Source organism: Scophthalmus maximus, chromosome 22 (genome assembly GCF_022379125.1).
Source record: "Scophthalmus maximus strain ysfricsl-2021 chromosome 22, ASM2237912v1, whole genome shotgun sequence".
NCBI lineage: Eukaryota > Metazoa > Chordata > Actinopteri > Pleuronectiformes > Scophthalmidae > Scophthalmus > Scophthalmus maximus.
The window spans coordinates 350,115-369,505 of record NC_061536.1 but is presented as its reverse complement, the minus strand read 5'-3'; the positions used below and the strand labels follow the sequence as shown (position 1 = coordinate 369,505).

The 19,391-nt window shown below is 45.5% G+C and overlaps 1 protein-coding gene across 1 annotated transcript in view; it reads right to left on the bottom strand.

The window, feature by feature from the left end:
* Nucleotides 1-12,188: 12,188 nt before the first annotated feature.
* ptp4a2b (protein tyrosine phosphatase 4A2b) overlaps nt 12,189-19,391 on the bottom strand; it is a 36,030-nt gene continuing 28,827 nt past the window's right edge. Inside the window, exons 2-7 of the mRNA XM_035620665.2 lie at nt 17,550-17,847; nt 17,114-17,222; nt 16,937-17,029; nt 16,715-16,845; nt 14,018-14,092; nt 12,189-13,427 (exon numbers count right to left, since the gene is read on the bottom strand). Coding sequence (XP_035476558.1) covers nt 13,316-13,427; nt 14,018-14,092; nt 16,715-16,845; nt 16,937-17,029; nt 17,114-17,222; nt 17,550-17,554 — 525 coding nt within the window. The 5' untranslated portion in view covers nt 17,555-17,847 and the 3' untranslated portion in view covers nt 12,189-13,315. The remainder of the gene's footprint in view (nt 13,428-14,017; nt 14,093-16,714; nt 16,846-16,936; nt 17,030-17,113; nt 17,223-17,549; nt 17,848-19,391) is intronic.

The following is a 19,391-nucleotide window of genomic DNA, read 5'->3' as shown; positions in this document are numbered from 1 at the left end:
AATTCAGCAACTGCCACTTTGTAGCATCTTGTTTTCTGTAGCCAGCACCAAAAATAAAAGCAGTCTCCGTAAACATTTCCCCACAGTCGAAAAACACGGTTTTTAACATGTTAAAAAGAGGTTTGAGTCTGTGACAGTCCAGTGAATGATGGTCTCCGTGTGTGGACAGAATGGACATGTGGAGGACACGGTGGGATTTATCTTGGACAGAAAGAGATTCACCGCCAGAGCCTCGTGGAGGATCCTCCACTGCAGGTCTCCAGACCTCTTGTTCAGTGGAGGCTTGTACAAGAGTCTCCACACCGGTTTGCTGTCCCGTGGGAGTCTGTCCTTCCACACCATGTCCTTCCTCCCACCCAGCGTCTTCCTGTGAGTGGCCAGAACACAGTGTCTGTACAAACCTTTCCCAGTTTGCATGTGAAAGTCAGCAGCAGTGTCCAGGGGGTCAGCATGACGTACTAAAAAAAAAAATGTCTGGAAAAGGGTCCCCCGAGTCGGGGGCTTCAGTTCCATCAGAATAGTCCTGCAGCATCTCCTTCTCCTCACTGTCCAGTCTGTTGTTCCACTCGTTCAGAATTGTCCTGGTGTGGCGGGCCGACCTCAGGCCCAGCAGGGAGGCCACTGCCTCCGTATTCTGGAGACAAGGACCAGCAGCCTCCACGATCCCCCCAAGTTTCTTCACTCCAGCTCCCGTTAGCCTGTCGGTGAGTCCGGGTCTGCTGCCATCGTGGAGATCCAGCCGGGCCCCCCACACCAGAGGCTCCTCCAGGAGCCAGAACAGAGACGCTGCAGGTCCTAGTCTGGACCACTTAAAAAGTCTCCACGCTGTAAAAAGTCCTTGATAAAAGTGAGGCAGTTTACACAAAGGGACAAAACCACAGTCCACTAAGAACAATGAAGCATCAAGACCCAGACCTGCTACCCCCCTCAAAATGGTGCTGGCCACTGGCCTCCATACAACATCATCAGTCCCAAATAAAAACCTCTGTACGAACTGGAGAATAAAAGCAGCAGTCCGGCTCACTAAGTCCACCAATCCCTGTCCACCCTCCTCCTTTGGCAGGTACAAAACACATTGAGGAGTCCAGTGTAGATCGTCCCAAAAAAACTTTAGGATGATCGACTGGATACTCTTCAAAAGACCAGCAGGGGGCTCCATACATTTCAGTTTGTGCCAGAGGCTGGATGCCACCAAGTTGTTAATGATAAGCACCCTGCCTCTGTATGACATGTGGGGAAGCAGCCACCTCCATTTATTCAACTTTCCCTCCACTTTGCCCACCACCCCTTCCCAGTTCATTGCTGTGGTTCCCTGATCCCCCAGATAAACCCCCAGGTACTTTAAACCCCCTCTCTGCCAGGCCAACCCACCCGGGAGCTGAGGGAGACCTCCCGCCCATTTCCCCACAGCCAAGGCGTCACTCTTGGCCCAGTTCACTTTGGCCTCTGAGATCTTCTGAAAAGCCTCAACAATGTGTCCTAAGCTATCCACATCGTTTTGACCCTTCGTAAAAGCTATGATGTCGTCTGCATAGGCTGACACAGTAAAAGGTGTATCAAACCCAGGTAAAACCAGGCCATTGATGGATGAGCGGACATTGTGCAACATTGGTTCGATAGACAGAGCATATAACATACCCAACATCGAGCAGCCCTGCCTTATCCCCCTGGTCACTTTGAAAGGTTCACACAAACCACGATTAATTTTCAGCACACTCTCAATGTTCTCATACATCACCTTTATCTTGGCGATGAACCCAGGGCTCAACCCAAGCACTTTCCACAGGTAATGGTGCTCAACCCGGTCAAAAGCCTTTTCCTGATCCAATGAAACTAGCCCAGCATCTAAACCCAATGAACCAGAGACGGTCAAGAGATACCGGACCAAAGACACATTGTCAACAATGGACCTGCCGGGCACACAGTGGGTCTGGGTCCTGTGGATGACGGGGTCCATCACCTTTTTCAGCCGGGAGGACAGGACCTTGGACAGCAGTTTGTAGTCCGAACACGGCAGAGAGACTGGCCTCCAGTTCGTTATGTCCATCAGGTCGCCTTTCTTAGGGAGGAGAGTTAACACTGCCCTCCTGCAGCTCTGCGGAAGCGAGCAGTCCCCAAAACTTTCGGTGAACACATCCATAATGTCTGTTTTCAGTTCCTCCCAGAAAGTCTTGTAGAACTCTGGGGGGAGACCATCGATGCCAGGGGCTTTACCCCCCTGCATGCTCTGTAGTGCTCTGAAAACCTCCTCTTCAGTCAGGGCCCCTCCAGCTCCCGGTTGTCGTCCCCAGAAACTGTGGGCAGGCCCCTGCAGAACACCTCGAAACCCTCGTCATCTGCCATGTATCCCGTACTGAACAGGTCGGAGTAGAACTCCACGGCTCTCTCCCTTATCTGCGACGCCGTGGTGAGCTGCTGTCCCCCCGCCGAACGCAGCGCGTGGATCATTCTACTCTGTCCATTCTTCTTCTCCAGGCTGAAGAAAAACTTTGCCGGTGAGTCCATCAGCGCAGCGCTGTGGAAACGGGACCAAATCAGAGCCCCCTATGCTTTCAAACCCAGTAGGTTTGCCAAGATGGCCTTTCCCTTCCTGAGGTCGTCAACACACCCCTGATTCCCAGCGGACTCAGCAGAACTCTGCAGGTCCACTATGGTCTTTTCTAGATTTTGCATAGACTTGGTAATGTCCCGAGAAACATTGAGAGTGTACTGTTGACAAAGCTGCTTGATGTCAGTTTTCCCCCGGTCCCACCACAGCCTCAGCAAACTAAACTCTCCCCGTCTGTCCCTAAAACCTTTCCAAAAGAAAATGAAAACGTCCCTAAAGGGCGCATCCAAAAGCAAAGCAGTGTTAAAATGCCAATATGCAGATCTGCTTTTTATGTTAGCAATATATACATCGCAAGACACACATGAATGATCAGAAAACCCAACAGGTGATATAGTTCACCCCCTAACAACATTAAGATGGTGCGTGAAACAATAAAACCTGTCTAATCTAGCCATAGAGAAACAATGTTCCCTGCCATGAACCCATGTGTACCGCTTCTGCGCCGCATGGCGTTCTCTCCACACATCTGCCAAACTGTGAGTCTCCATCAGCCGCTTCATGGTTAGAGTGTCGCTGTGCGTTTCTTGTAGCATCGCTATGCTGATTCTCTTAAGCTGTAAATACTCAAAGAGGCAAGCCCTCTTCTTCACATCTCTGCCACCATTTATATTAAGAGTGGAGATGGTAAAATTACTCATAAGACCAGCCATGAGGAGAGATACAAAGTTTTACAAGTCTTCATTCCCCTCCGCATTCAAAAGCTCAATTTTGAGCCTCCGAACCAGATTCTGTGAGTCAGTAAGAGGCTGACTGACTACAGTACAGTCCCCCACCTCTTTGTCCTCTATCCCCATCCCGTCGTCCCCCTCTCCATCCCCCCCCCCCCCCTTCTTCCCCAGCCTTCCCCTCCTCCACCTCCTGCCCTACCACTGCCGCCCCGACCACCTGCCCCACCTCCCCACCCCCCTGCCACTTTGTTGGCCCGAGAATTGCCCTCGCTCATCCGTATTTTCACTTTCACCCTTTTGCCCTCATTCATTCCTTTCTCCTCCCCCACCGCTACTTTTTTGACCCGAGAATCGCCCTTGTCCGTCTGCATCGGACCGTCCTCCTTTCCCACCGCCGCTGCTTTGGCCTGAGAATCGCCCGCGTTCGTTTGTATTTGCCCTTCCTTCTCCCCCACTGCCACTTTCTTGGCCTGAGAATCGCCCTCGCTCGACTTCTTTCTTTTCCTTACAGCCATCACCAGAAGAGGCTGACTGATGTCAGTACAGTCCACCCCCCCCCGTCCCCCAGTCCCATGCCCTCCTCAGTAGTTGTCCCCTCCCCTTCCACCTCCCCACCCCCCACCCCCTTGTCTTCCAACACCACCTCCACCGCCACTGCGTCGACCTGACAACCCCCCCTCTTGTTTTTCTGTTTCCTTTTTTTCCCAGACACCTTGATGAAATTCCCATTGTCGCCCACCAAACCCCCAGTAGTCCTCACTGTGTCCACTGCTGTGACCGCAGGGACGACAGGCGGCTCGACCTCAGCCGACTTCCCACTTTTGGTGCAGGTCTGACCTTCAGTGGGACTGCGAGGTCTGTCCACTGACTTGCTCCCAGCCCCCTGTTCAGTCCGAGGCTGAGTCTCCCCATCCTCAGACTGAACCACCGACCGAGTGTCATCTGTTCCTGACGGCACCTGATTGCCAGACTGACCCGGTGGATCGTTTTCCTTCGCAGGACCAGCCGGGTTCGTATCATTCCCTTTGTGCGACGGCGTTTGGGGTGCAGACTGACCTGGTGGAACTTTCCCTGCGTCGGGCCCAGCTGGTCTCTGACGTCTCCCAGGGCAGGCCTATACCACGTGCCCCACCTCCCTGCAGCCATAACACCTTTCCGGCCCTGACCTAACATAGATCGAGTACCCATAATCCCCCACTTTGACCCTGAATACCAGACTCAAGTCCTCGTCCTTCTTATTGAGGACCATCAAAATTTGTCTGGAGTGATTGATGAGATGGTTCATCCGAGCAGACCTGCTGCCCGACAGCTTCCTGAGCGGAGACATCAGCATACCGTGTCTGCCCAACTCCCTCCGCAGAAAGTCATCCCCGACGAACGGGGGGATGTTGGTGACCGTGACTCTAGTAGCCGGTGTCACCAGCGGAGTCACAAACACAAACGCGCCATTGATGACAATCCCCGACTCCACCACCTGGGTCGCTTTCGCCACAGTCTCCACAAACATGACGACCCCCCCGTTCATCCGGGAGGCCGACTTGATGCTGAAATCGCCGATCAAGTCCCCCACTGCGTGGCAGCAGTCGTCCACCGAGCACGGGAACCCGGGAGTCACTTTGATCCCATGCGCCCGCGTTAGCTTGGAGTAGTCCATGCTGGTGGCTTTGATGTCCGAAGACACCAACCAAACACGCAGCAAACACCCACCAAACTCCCTAACTCCCGGCACGATCACACACACTCACACCATAGAACACGTAGTACCAGTTTGAGTAGAAAAAAGTTTGCAATCACCGACAATAACCACGGGAAACCCGGAGCACCAGCAGCGCAGCCTCCAGAGAGAGAGAGAGGGAGAACGGGAGAGGGAGAAAGACGCTCATGATATAAGTTCCCCCAGCAGTCTAGGCCTATAGCAGCATAATGAAGAAATAGTTTATTAAACATCTGAGCAGCTCTAACTATAAGTTTTATCAAAGAGGAAGGTTTTAAGTTTAACTTTAAATGTAGAGAGGGTATCTGCCTCCCTGACACAAACTGGGAGCTGGTTCCAGAGGAGAGGAGCCTGGTGGCTGAAGGCTCTGCCTCCCATTCTACTTTTACAGACTCTGGGAACCACAAGTAGTCCTGCATTTACAGAGCGAAGTGATCTATTAGGATAGTATGAATATGTCGTTATGTGTTTTTTACTTATTGCAGAACAAATTGCCCTACGGGGACACAAATTTGAAGTTGAAGTTGAATAATTAAAATTAGCATTAATCCTGATGTTAATGCATAAGCCCACTTATCCAAAACAAAATCAATCATCAGCAGGCTAGCAGGCAGTCGTCACATCACAAACCACAATACAATGGGTTTGCAACTACTGTTTGTTGGTTGAACTTCTCTTGAAAACCATATAATTTGCCCATACATCAAACTTCTGAATGAGTCCTTCCTGGCGTCACATGCAGTCCTCATCTTCCTCCTGCATTGACTATTACGAAGTTATGTCCAGAGATCTGCGTCCACTGGGTGGAAAACTTCCACTTGACTTGATGCAATCATGACTTTCATTCACTGGCCGTTGTTGTTCAAGCTGTAGAAGCTTTACAGGTTTCTTATTGTCTAGAAATTCCAAGAAACCTACTGCCAGCATTGTGTCAGGTGACAGAGTTGTAGGTCCCACAGCACCTGAGCAGGTGACGAACCCAAAGAGCACCTGGTGCTGCGGAAGCTCCTCTTCGTTGAATTTAAAATTAGAAAGTATTAAATAGTTGGTAATTGATGTGTTCCAATAAATTGTGCCTAGCGTGCTTAGTTCTGAAAATCACATTTTTAAAAGTAATGAATCTGTTTTAAGATCAATTTACAACCAAACCAGCAAAAAGTTAGCTGCCAGAAGTGACGTCTTAATAATTCACATTTCTTTGTAACACTAAAATAAAGTTTTGTTTTCGTGATAATTTAAGCTATCGGCTCATCCTGAATCACACAAAACGAGCCTGGCTGCAATCTTGTTTTGCCAAAAAGCAGACGAGCAACTTAAAAAAAAATTCAGGTTTTAAAAATAACAGCTTAAGTGTGATCCAGTAACCTACTGGATTTATCAACCACAGAACCAACACCTAGCGGACAGTGAGGAGTGGAGACTTTTTCAGACTGTCCCAGTGTCTGGCGAGATTTCACAACTCAGAGTGTAAATTCTCAACTGTTGCATCTTCATCAAATGTAAAGCTGGAGCTTTACTTTTTATCAGTGGGAAATTAAAATGATCCAGATCCACTATATCAGCATAAAGTTCCCTGTGCTGCAGGAACCAACGATGGATACCTTTTGATACTGTATCAAGATTGACGTTGTGGACATTGATTCTATAGACCGACAATGAGTCTGTAGCTGAGTCTGCTGCATCACCAGACTCCCCTGCCATGGATTTTCTTTTCTTGCTGTGTTTTGCTGGCTACGTGGCCTGCACTGCCATTTCAGATTCCTCACTTGGAAATCTTGTTTGACCAGTTCACAAAAGTGTCTGCAGCCTCTTTGACAATGTCAAAATCTCTCACATAGTTTTTCAGTTGCTGGTGTGTTTCTTTACCCATCCGATGGCCGTCCAGGAGATCCATCCCGCTGGTCTGAGGTACTTTGACAAGAGGCGAAGTCAGTGCGAAAAAAAGAGTAGGAACACTTGTGCAGTCAAGCGACGGTGTCCTTGGGAAGGTGGGAACCAGTGGAAGTGGCATGGCAGAAATCTGTACAAGGGAAACAGCATGTTAGGAAAATCGTGCAGGATCACAAAGGAGATAATAACTCAGACTTAAGATGAAGTGCAGCGCGGCCTAGAAGAACTACCACTTGTGTAGATGTATAATCTGGCGCCAAATGCAGAGTGGCAGTAGCTCTTATGCAGGGGCTGATGAGCTGATGAGTTGATGAGTTGCAGTTGAGTCAGACTGCCAGTTCTGGTTGCTGGGGCCACGCCCACCAGGACGACCAGTAATAATAATTATATTAAATTTCATTTATAGAGTACTTTTCATTGCTAAAAGCAATCTCAAAGTGCTACAGAGTAGAAACAAGATAAAAGAAATATAAAAAAAATAGGTTTAAAAAGAAAAAAACATCGGTAGAAGAAAAGGCACAAAATTAGGGGAATGCTTGTTTAAAAAGAAAGGTTTTTAGGCCCTTCCTAAAATAGAGAGTGCTTTGTGGAACCCTCAGGTGGTTTGGAAGGGAATTCCACAGTCGAGGAGCGGCTGAGCAGAAGGCTCAATCCCCCATGGTGCGCAGCCTGGTCCTGGAGGGATAAAGGGTGAAGGTTTTGTTTCCGGAGCGGAGGTTGGGTGAGGTTTGTGGTAAGAGGAGATCTTTGAGGTAGGGAGGGTCATGCCATGGAGGCACTGATAGGTGAGTAGGGAGATTTTGTAATCAATCCTGAAAGAGAAAGGAAGCCAGTGGAGTGAGTGAAGGACGGGTGTGATGTGATCATATTTTCGTATTCTCATCAGGATCCTAGCGGCGCTGTTTTTGGAGGTATTGAAGCATTTGAATGCTCTTGCCAGGAGTCCTGATGAGGAGAGCTTTGTAGTAGTCCAGCCTTGAGGAGACAAAGGCGTGGTTTTGCACAGATGTTGAATGTGGGTGTCAAATGTAAGATGAGGGTCAAATCTTACACCCAGGTTGGTGACTGTTGATGACAGGGGTATATTTTGACCAGAGAAGGTGATTTGGGTTATGGGGGATTACTGGACCTGGTGTGGCGTACCAGCTAAAATAGCTTCTGTTTTGGAACTATTAAGCTGTAGGAAGTTTTCTGTCATCCACGCCTTTATCTCCTCAAGGCAGGAGCTCGGTGATGATGATGACCATGACATTGAGGCTGCAGATGAGATAGGGTCGGTTTTTATGTAGAGCTGTGTGTCATCAGTGTAGCAATGGAATGATATTCCATGCTGGCTGATGATGCGGCCAAGGGGAAGAGTGTAGAGGGTGAACAGAGTGGGGCTGAGAACCGACCCTGACAGTGAGTGTTTGCGATTTTGCTCCTCCCGAGGAGATGTATTCTGTTCTTCCAGACAGGTAGGACTGGAACCAGCTCAGGGCGGAGTCAGAGAGTCCGATGGTGTGCTGGAGGCGCTGAAGAAGGATGTTATTGTCAACCGTGTCGAAAGCTGCAGACAGAGCCCGAAGGATGAGGAGCGATGGTGATCCAGTGTCAGCCACCATCAGCAGGTCGTTTGTGACCCTGACCAGGGCTGTTTCGGTGCTGTGGGTGGAACGGAAGCCGGACTGGAACTTCTCAAATGGGGAATGAGAATTTAGGTGGTCCTGAAGATGTGCTGCGACTACTTTTTCCAGCAATTTGGACAGAAATGGGAGGTTGGAAATGGGCCTGTAGTTGGCTAGGATTTCTGGGTCTAAAGTGGGTTTTTTGAGGAGGGGTGTGGTGACAGCAGTTTTGAGAGCAGATGGAACATATCCGCCTGGAGTGAGTGGTTGATGACTTGGGTGATTAGGGGACTTTGAGCGCAGATGTTGGATTTGACCAGGGCCTTAGGGAAAGGGCCTTTTGGTGTTGTTGATAGGCCAATCTGTGCACAGTGAGTCCAGTTTGTGCAACACACTGCTCAAGTACACTCCCAGCTGCTTTTTTGTTCCGTAGATCTGTAGTGAACCAGGAAGCTGAGCGCGAGAAGGTGACTGTTTGTGTTTACACAGGGGCGTGGAGGTCCAGGATACTGCTCAGGGTGTTGTTGTAAAAATCTGCTGATTCATTTGGTGATGTAAATTTTGCGCAGGGAATTTGCTGGAGGTCCAAAGTCATTTTGTCAAGGTTGATGTTTTTCTGCTTTCTGAAATTAATTTGGCGTTTTGGCTTGGTGTGTTGAGATAATTTCAACTCCAATGAAATGGCTTTGTGATCCCACACTCCCAGATCGTATACCAGCAGATTTTTGATGGGGGCAGTGTCAGTAATGACCAGTTCGAGCGTGTGCCCTCTGTTGTGTTTGGGGACGACGACATGCTGTTTGAGGTTGAGACAGTCCAATAATTGTAGAAGTTCACCTGCAGGGTGGCAGGAGGGGGTGTCAACGTAAATTTCTAAATTTCCGAGTATGATAAATGAGGTGAGTTCACTTATCTCCGGGACGAAAGCTGGGTTTGATTTGGGTGGCCGGTAAATGAGAAGAATAGTCACTGGGGAGGGGGGTTTGCATTTGAAAGCAATGCATTCAAAGGAGGACAGTTCAGGCAGAGACAGAGGGGTGAGTTTCAAGTCACAGCGGTGTATTATTGCTAAACCACCACCGCGACCAGTGCGGCAGGCTTTTTCCAAATAATGATAGCCAGAAGGACAAGCTTCATTTAGTGCAAAATAGTCCTCTGGCTGATGCCAGGTCTCAGTAAGACACATGAAGTCAATTTTTTGTCAAAGATGTGATCATGTATGAGACTGGATTCATTTGTTAGAGATTGTGTGTTTAACAGTTCAATATTGAGGCTTGAGGATGGGGTGGTGTACTGTAGAGGCCGAAGTAGACTGAAATCCACTCCACGTCTTCTGTCCCTCTTCGTGTGAACAGGTCTCGCGGTGTTTGCAGCGCTACTACTAGTCCCAGGTGTGATATTCCGATGATGTGTTAGTAGTGAGACAGTGCGATCAGCTGACCAGAAAGATGGGATGGGAACAAATTTTCTGCGGAAGCTTCTATGGACTTCGCGGGGTCGGCGTAAAAGTCCAAGTTGTTTAGTGGCTGAGATACACGTTGGAGTGCTGTAGTTTCTTAAGTTGAGCAGTTGCTGGACGGACTACTTTAACGTCATGCCGGTGTGGCGCCGGGTCAGGACGGATACAGAGTTCATAGGCGGGTGTGTTTACCACGGACTTGCTAACTAAAGATCGGATAGATGGGATAGAGTCAGACACACAGCAGGATTATCCACAGCATGGCAGGTGATCCGGACTGAGTGGAGAGTTTGGCTGATGTTTTTTTTTTGGGGGGGGGGCGATAGTTGCTAACGTAGCGGCCACCTTTAGCCACTACGTTAGCAGCCGATCGCTCGCTGACAGGAGGTGGCTGGCTAGGTTCCCAGGCAGCAGGGCTTAACCGCACCGAGGCAGTTGAGAGGATGTCCGGGGATATGCCTCTCAGTAGCAGGGAGCAGGGGTATCCAGTGGCCCGCTATCAAGTTTCCAGCCGGCTAGCAAGAGGCTGTTCGCTCAGCCGGTGGTGTTACCGTGCCCAGCTGACGAGGGTTAACTGGGCAGTGGAGTGTTGTCTGTGAAGTAGCCGATATTGGTACTGGTGTCGGTGGATGATGGCAGGACCCGGCAGGCAGTAGTAGAAGGTCTGGTGACAGATGTGCCAGACTCGTATATTTCACGTTTCACAGATAATCTGTGAAACGGCTCGAGTGCAGGAGGAAGGTTCCAACAACAGTACCCACACACACGAACACACAGGCAGGGGAGGGGGAGACACGGAGGAAAAAACACTCAACACGGCCAGAGCTGTGACACTTCTATTATTCACACACTTAAGATGTGTTGGTTGTGGTGATTAATGGTCTCCCTAGCAACAAGCATCAATGTAAGTGTCAGTGAATGCAAAAGTGCAGTGCCTGTGACCTATCTTTGTATAGTTGCATAATTGTGAAATCAACCTCATCTGAAGGATTTTTTTTGGAGCTGATCTAATAAGTCTTAGACAGATTGGCCAGACCTCCAAGATGAGACTTCTTACCTCTTAAGGAAGAAAATATTCAGGCCCCTGTCTTGACAACACATTGCACAACATATTTATGGCTCTGATCACCATCTTGCCCAGCAATGACAACACTGAGTCGTTTTACTATTGGGCTACATCATTTACAGCACCATTAAGATCCTATTCACACTCAGTGACACCTGTTGGTGTGGAAGACAGCACACAGTGACCGTCTGTGAGGCAGGCTGTGCAAGATTTCTTTGTGCTTTCTGTTGCATTAGTACAGGAACTGGCAGTAAATTGTAATTACTGTTTCAGTGTCAGGGTTAGTTCAGTCAAAAAAGAGGCAAAATTTCAGAGAACCTTTTTCTCGCTACACATTTTAACATTTCGAAGCAGGAAAAAGCACAGGTATAAATAATAGCATTTATTAAAGCCAGGCTCCAATTACATCAACCAGACCCAGGATTTGGTTTCACTGGACAGGCTTAATTTGAATGAAGCAATCATTAATGTTACTTGTTGTTTTCCTTCAATAAAAAGTCTATGTTGAAAGATTTCTATTGTCATGTTAATTTAGTGTGTGAGAATGGGAAGATATTTTCTTATCTTACAAGTATTTGAATATTAGACACAGTGATGTTTGACATGTGTTGTACAACTTCTTCTGGGATCGAAAAATGCCAGATGCCTTTGATTGTAGCCTTATTCTCACACTTCTGACTGTGGACACTGACGTGCTTTCCTCAATATAGGATTTGAACAGCAGAGGGGGCACTATCAATTGGTTCAGGTGGTGACAGTAGTCATGATTACCAGCTGAGTCTGTGAGTCATTGTTCAGTACCATGGTGTCCTGTGTGTTTCACGTGGTGCTGACTCACTTTCCAATGGGGAGAGGACATGTCGGGCAGCCTTTGACTGACATCCCTAATGAGCACACTGTGTCTGGGAAACACCAAGCGTCACCAAGTGTGAGGTGGGAGCATTGTACGTTTAAAAAAGGGGATGAAAAATTACATTTTGGTATGGTCTTTTTTTTTTTTTTTTTAACTTTTATGAATATACAATATTGACTTATACCAAAAAGCAGACAGAAGCTTCACAGCCATGTATCAAGCAACTTAAATTGTGTTCATTGCTGTCAACTCAAACTCCATCCCACCAAAACCATCCATCTAAAATGTGTCCAAATGAGGCAGGAATAAAAAGACATTTGTGCTTTTTATTTCAATTTATTTATCTTGTAAGAACCAATACGAATTGAGGATTGTCTTCAAAATGGGTACAATGATAAAAAACTGACCATTTTCATTCTTCTCCAACTTGGGTTAGGGTTATTGGATCTTAGGCTCTGTGTATGAGTTTAATATGCATAATTAGGGAAGTCCTATTGTAGCCCCATGACAGAGAATGGATAAAAGCAAGAGAAGTACCATTTGTCTGACTTAAATTTGGTTTTGTCCTGTTACACTGCCTGAATGAGTGTCTGAAGTGTGCATGAGTGTAGGATGTTCACAAGGGTTTTGTCGGCTTATCTGGCGTGGACCGATTATTGCACTCCAACAAAATAAAAGAGAAAAAAGAAAAGAAAAAAAGACATGGCTCTCAAGGCTTAAAAATAAACTACAAAAAACTATTGGATGACAAAGTTTCCTTACCCCTGCCAAACTCATAACTGCCACACTTAGCGTATCTTGTGAATAAATATTTCAGACATATTCAAACTAAACTGAAAGTGACTTTAAGCAAGTGAAGGGTTAAAGGAAAACATTACTGCGTTTTCTGGTGAACCTTTGAGATTTTGTGCAACCCCCCCCCAAAAAACCCACCCAATACCAAAATGAACAATCACAATTTGTATTCGAGTTTAAAATGTTTTTGAAAAGGTACGTGGTACGTTGTGGCCTAATCATATCATTTATTAGTGGAAATAAAAATCAGGATATAATTTAACATAACATCACCACTGTTTGTTTAAAATAAAAAATAAATCAGAAAATGGAAAATGTTATCCCATGATTACAACTGAAAAAACTAAAACAAAACTCAGAATGGACTCCAGTAGAAACAAAAATAAAATCTGGCCCGTGGTTGTACAGTGTAACCGGGAGGCGGGCCTATCTGTGTGCTTTGACCTTCCATTCATTGGTCCAGCTGGTGGATCCCCAGACCTGGATTCATTAATTCCATCAATCGCTTGCTCTCCGATCAATTAACCATGACTCAGTGTTAACAAATCATTACAATAATTACTGATAGCACTCTCTTCATGTTTTTTTTCTTCTTCCCTTGTTGGAAGATTCCCCACTTGATGCACATAAGAAAGATGCACTGATAGGCAGCCTACTGCACACAGCAGTTGTGGCCGTTGGTATCTTTGAACCGCAGACGCATTTTGGGTCTGTATTTCTCGAGGTAAAGAAGCTGTTTGGAGTTGAAGGCTCCACGTCTCTTCCTAGGAAAATCAGAGGGGAAAAGGAGAAAATTATGATGAGAAGATCAATGCCAATGTCTTAACGGTCTTTGAAATATAAGGCTTAAGTTAGCAGCCAGTTATTTTAGCTTAAGACTGGCAAAAGGGGGAAGGAACTTGTCTGGCACTGTCCAAATGTAACAATCCACCTGCCGCCACATTTAAAGCTTGCTATTTAATATATTATCAATTTATGTGTCAGACTATTTTTTGTTTGGGGGCAGCAACTTCCTGAAGTCTCTGCAGGGCAGAGAGCGCAATCAGTGAATCTCTCAGTGAAAAAAATGTTAAACTATTCCTTTAACAGCGGACATCTTGTAAATTACAGCCTTGTTTCTAATGGTAGTACCGGACTGTTGAGTTACATTTAACAGTTTATAGAAGACAAGATGATTTGTTGCTGTTGTCAACAAATCAGAGAAACATAAAAGCTTAATTTATTTACCTTATTTAAAAAAATCAAATCACAGTTTGGCTAATAATGTTTCGAGTTACAATTACTACATCATTTACTCCTTTAAGACTTGATTTTTATTAAAAACTTAAAGCAGAACAGTAGGGAGGGCACTTACTGCCTTATGAACTGCACAGCATCTTCATACTTCATCCCACACTCAATGAGGGCTAAGGCCACCAAGACTGGAGCTCTGAGAGGCAAAGAAATCCAGGAGACCAGTTCAAGGAGACAGTGAGAGAATCAAAGGAGGAGAGAGAGAGAGAAGATTAAATGCCATGGTTCACATGGTTCCATAGTAATATTGTGGGGGTGGAGGTGTTGCTTAAAACCTGGGAAAGAGGCCTGGGAAATCAACAGGGGTGCACCAAGTTCACCGTTGCCCTGCTGGGGCACTGTGCTCATATCCTGAGCCTCACACACATAACTCTGATAAGTTACAGTAAGACAACCTTCTCCTCTATCACCAGAAGAGATAGATTGAGTAAAGAAAAATAAATAAATAGAAAACTTTCGAACACTTGGCAGGTTAAGTCCAGTGCTGACTGAGCGTTTTAGAAAGGCTTTTCTCACAAAATTCCTGAGGGACAGTATGTGAGAAAGAAAGGATCGAAAGAGGAGAAAAGAAACAGTGTAATAGTGTGAAAGGGGGGTGAGAATATGGTTAAAGAAAGGACAAACAACAACAAGGCCAATCGCTGCAGTCTCCCACACTGTAGGCCTTCTGCATCTCCAAGTATGCAGGGGTGGGTTCGTGTGACGGAAATTTTGCAAGTGGTTATGTGCAAATGCTCTATGCAGACGTCTGGTGGACTAGATGTATAATAAAAAGAAATATGAGGCTGTGGTGTCCCCAGCCGTTTGTACGTGCATTCATGCAAAAAGTACAATTGAGGCCTCAAGAGGATGTTGACTAGTGTCAAGCAGATCAGACGTACATCTATGCCCAGATGACTGCACTGAACACAGGACATGGAAGAAAAGTAGACGGATGACAGTCTGACCAATACTGGTAATTATACAACCTCAGCAATGCAAAAGCTGGAAGCCATTGAGAACTGATTGGGTTACTGTACAGTGTATTATCTGGTCATGAATGATCTTTTCACACCAAAGCGCCCATGTCATGTGCTTCTACACACTTGCAGTTTAGCCTGCGTAAATCCTTCGTATTGAATTCCCTGTCACATTGGCCTGTGAATATGATGGTGCATATCTGCCTGTGCAGCCTCATGACCAACAGGCAGATGACATCACGCAAATGTAATTGCCTTTCCTTTTCAAGTCTGCAAGGCAACAGCGACAGACTGTTGTTGCTATTGATAGGAAACGTAACCAGCTGATTATCTGTTTACAGAGCAATAACAGGAACAGAGAGAGCGGACAACCAGTCTGAAAGAATCACTTGTGTGTATTTAAGTTTAGACTGAGAAGAAGTCGTAATATAAGTACAATGCTGCACATTTGGTCAAGCCAGCTTAAGATGTGTGAAGCAGCAAATGTTTAAGGTAAGAGTAAGGTTCAGAGGAGGGCTAGAAGATTGTAGGGTTAGTACAAAACAGACTTATTTAGACACCCGCAACATTCAATTAACAAATGCTCTCTGTGGCCTTATGTGTGCCCACGTCTGTTTGGATTCACTTTGTTCTAGTGGAGATGAAATGCACCTGTGTCTGAGCGCCAAGACAGAAACATCACACTAATTTGATAATTCTAACAGGAAGAGGAAAAGATAACCTCGAAGAAACATAAGCAAATTGATTTAAGGACAATCTTTGGTTAACACAATCCAGGGTTTCATTTTGCGGCGGCGACCCGAAGTCGCAAACACAAGACCCTACGAGGGGTTTTATTTTGAGACTATTTTGAGACAAGACCAGACACAGCAACGGAGCACTGTATGCAACACGCCACCGAGGAGAGGGAGGGAGAGAGGAGTCAGAGTAGTGTTACCGGGTACCTGTGAGAAAAGTTAAATTTTGCTTCTGCTTATCGGTTCCTAAAAGATATATATATATTTTAATAAACGTCAACGTAACCGCACCTGTGTTTTGATGGGAGCTAGCACGTAGCATGCCTGCTATCGTCCGAGTGAAACATGGACCGAATTAAACGGTCAAAAGACTGCCTGTACTATATCTGTCACACAACACATCTTACAAAATATTAAAAAGTATGAGAAATACAAATGTAAAAATATAAGAACTGCAAAACTATAAAAGTATGAGGAATATAAATATAAAGAATGTACATAATATTAGTGCAAGTGTGTAATCAGTTACCAGTAATGTGCATAAGAAGATGACATGGAGGTGAAAGAGTCCAGAGTGTCTCTGTCAGACAGGTGAGGTGTTGTATGGCTTGTGGCAGGAAAGATTAACGATAATAGCCAGAATCGATAAGCAGAATCAGAATTGATCAAATTCTAATGATACCCATCCCTAGGACAGAGACAGTTAGATGAAAGCAGATTTAACAAGTTAAGTTAAGTTCGATAGATTTTACAGTTTAAAAGAACATTCACCATGTAAAGTTATTCTGTATTGATGTTCTTCAGGTAGGTTTACTACGCTTGCACAACATTAAAAAATATACTTTTTTTGGGGGGGGGGGGGGGGGCAGCAATCACACAACTACCTTCAAACCTTACATATATGCCACTGCATTTGCATTTGTTATGTCCAGGCTTGTATTTTTTCATAGAAGGTCATTTAAGTTAGTAGCAAAAGGGGCTTTAGCAAGAGTAACAGCAGTGAGCTTTGTCTCCCAAGTTCTCATCCCATCCCTGGACAAACAATCAAAGCAACTCACTCACCTGCCAAGCCCTGCCACACAGTGCACAGCGATACAGCAGCCTGGCTCCTCTCGAAACTTGGTGTTGAGCAGCTTGAGCCAGTCGTCAACGATCTGAGTGGGAGGAGGGGCGCCATCATCGAAGGGCCAGTCCTAGAGGAGACAAAAGAAGAGTGATTATTTAATTTGAACGGATAAACTCTGTAAGAAAGGCTGCCACAAACGTGCCTGTGTCAAGTCTTACCAGGACCTGTATCCCCTCCTTCTCTACTGGAGCCTTATCGTAGGTGGAATCACAAACTCTCACCAATGTGTTCACCTCAAACTTTTTCAGCTCCTGACAGACATCAAAAGAGAGAGGACTTTAGGTAGATGACTTACAAATGGACACACAGATACAGACAGACTAATGAGGGCATACCTCTGTGAACTTGTTAAGTGTGGCATTGGTGGGGTTGTGGGTGATGAGGAACCTCATGCACTCGTAGGCAATCTCGACTGCAGCGGGGCGGTTCATGTTGGCGAGACGGCTTAAAAAACAATTACAATACAATACTCTTACAAAACAAAAGCGACTTTTGGCTCAGAAGTCAGCAAAGACTGCTAGGAGATTCATGTATTGAGGAAAAGGGTAGAATAAATAAAAATGACAACACGTGGAGCAAGATGGGTCAGGAGGACAAACAAGTGTTCAACTATGTGATGAGGTACACAGAGAAGGGTAACAAAAAGGATAAAGTAGTCCACAGTAATCCGGATGTAAAAATGAATTAATACAAAACAAAACAAAAATTTAAAACAATAAAAAAAGGAAAAAAAGATGGAGATACTATCCAAGAGTCATCCAATCAGTTTACCCCATTCAGGAGAGCTGTTTGTGATTGGCTGTTCAAGGAGAAAGAAGAGAGCAAAGATTTTTCGTATTGGTTGGGACAGGGCAGGGCGGTCGGGCCAAGGACTACGCAATATCCCAGGGTGGGGGGCCTTCAGAAGAGTCTACAGTTCCTAGTGTGCTGGCCGTCAGGGGGGTTTCTGGGTAGCGTAGTCCCTCGGGGGGCGGCCGATTCACTTCTCCACAGAGGTGAGGTGCTGTGCCTGGCAAAATTCTCCGCTCACACACGCCATATAGGTATGGCTCAAGTCAACACAGAAACCCTGAGAAGAGAAAAGAAGAGAAAGAACAGATAAAGCAATGACATCACTCACCCCGGGACTAGTCTTTCTTACATAGAAAAATTATGAAAAGAGGCCAATTTAAAATCGTAAGAGCTGTTATTCTAATTTCATAATAACCATTGTTGTCTGGTCAATATGACCTCTGCATGCTGGTGTCTACATAAACGCATGATCCGTCAATGATAGTTAAGCCAAAGAAGAAACTCCTAGCTGTATAATTTAGATGTTTGAAAAAACAACAACAACTGAGCTGTCTTTTTGCTGTTTCATTAAAGACCAACATATCAGGGAGACTTTTTGTACATGAACACTCTGGGTGACTGCATCACGTCACTTTCAGTTAGGAAGCTAGAATGTCTCTTGGTTGTTGTCAAGTCGAGGATAACACAGCTAGTCGGCTACTGAACTGAATTGTTGGAATGAATAACATGATTTTAAGAAGTTGCAGCACAGAGCCGATGGTGGACAATGACAAATGGCCCCGTACCAGCACCATAGCTGGATAAATAAGTGGATGTTAATAAATTGAATGTTCATAGTCATGATTATGTGTAAGGTACACAATAATACAATATCTTAATAAATGTTGGCTTAGTTTATTTAGTTGACTTTTCCCATTATGCTATGGACAAATAATTGCAATTGAAAATAACTACAATTGATATCACAGTATTGGTTAGAATACCCCTCCCCCAAACCCTTCCCAAACCTTTTAACGTAAGTTTCGTATTCTACAATCTTTTTGGCAACCTGTCTTTACTCCAGTCTTGATTAAGTGAAACTCAGCAGTGTGTTTAAAGCAATGGTAGTAGGTCTTATCTTAAACCTGAAAGTTTAATTAGACCCCTCTTTCTCCAAATATGTCCAGAAACTTGCACTGCAGAACTTTTGTCTCTGATTTCGGGCACTGAGAATAATTACACAAACACTGCTGAAGCGTGCTTATGATGTATGCCTTGTATGTCCTCACCATAGATCATGTTCTTTTTTTAGACTGCAACTATTCCTCTGAACAATGAGTTTCTTTACTTTTTATCAGACACTTTTCTTGGACGATTCCTAGGTTTTTCCGCCATACTGCTAGTCGCTGTAGCCTACTCCATCTCCGTAGCTACAGCTGTTCTCCACTTTAGCTCTGACAAACCGATTATTTTTGGTTGGTGTATAACCGCTGAAGAACGCAGAGATACACAGCAATGCACAGCGCAGACATGTCACCATAGACATCGGCATCAAACTGCGAAAAAAAAGAGTTATGTCCCTGGCACTGATAGGCTTAATCAGTGTAGTGTGAAATTGTTTGGTAAAAGGCTTGAATGCAACAGACTTTCATTTTCATGTTTTCATGTTTCTGCGCAAACACAAAAGTCGGAGGGAAACGAAGAGAAAGGGCTTGGACTTTAGCACTGTGTCACAGGCAGCAGTCACAAGGTGAGGATTACAGGGTGGGCAAAGCTTCAAACAACCAAAGTATTTCAAGTCCCATGCTCCCTCTTTTCACCTCCTTGAGACTGCTCCCCATT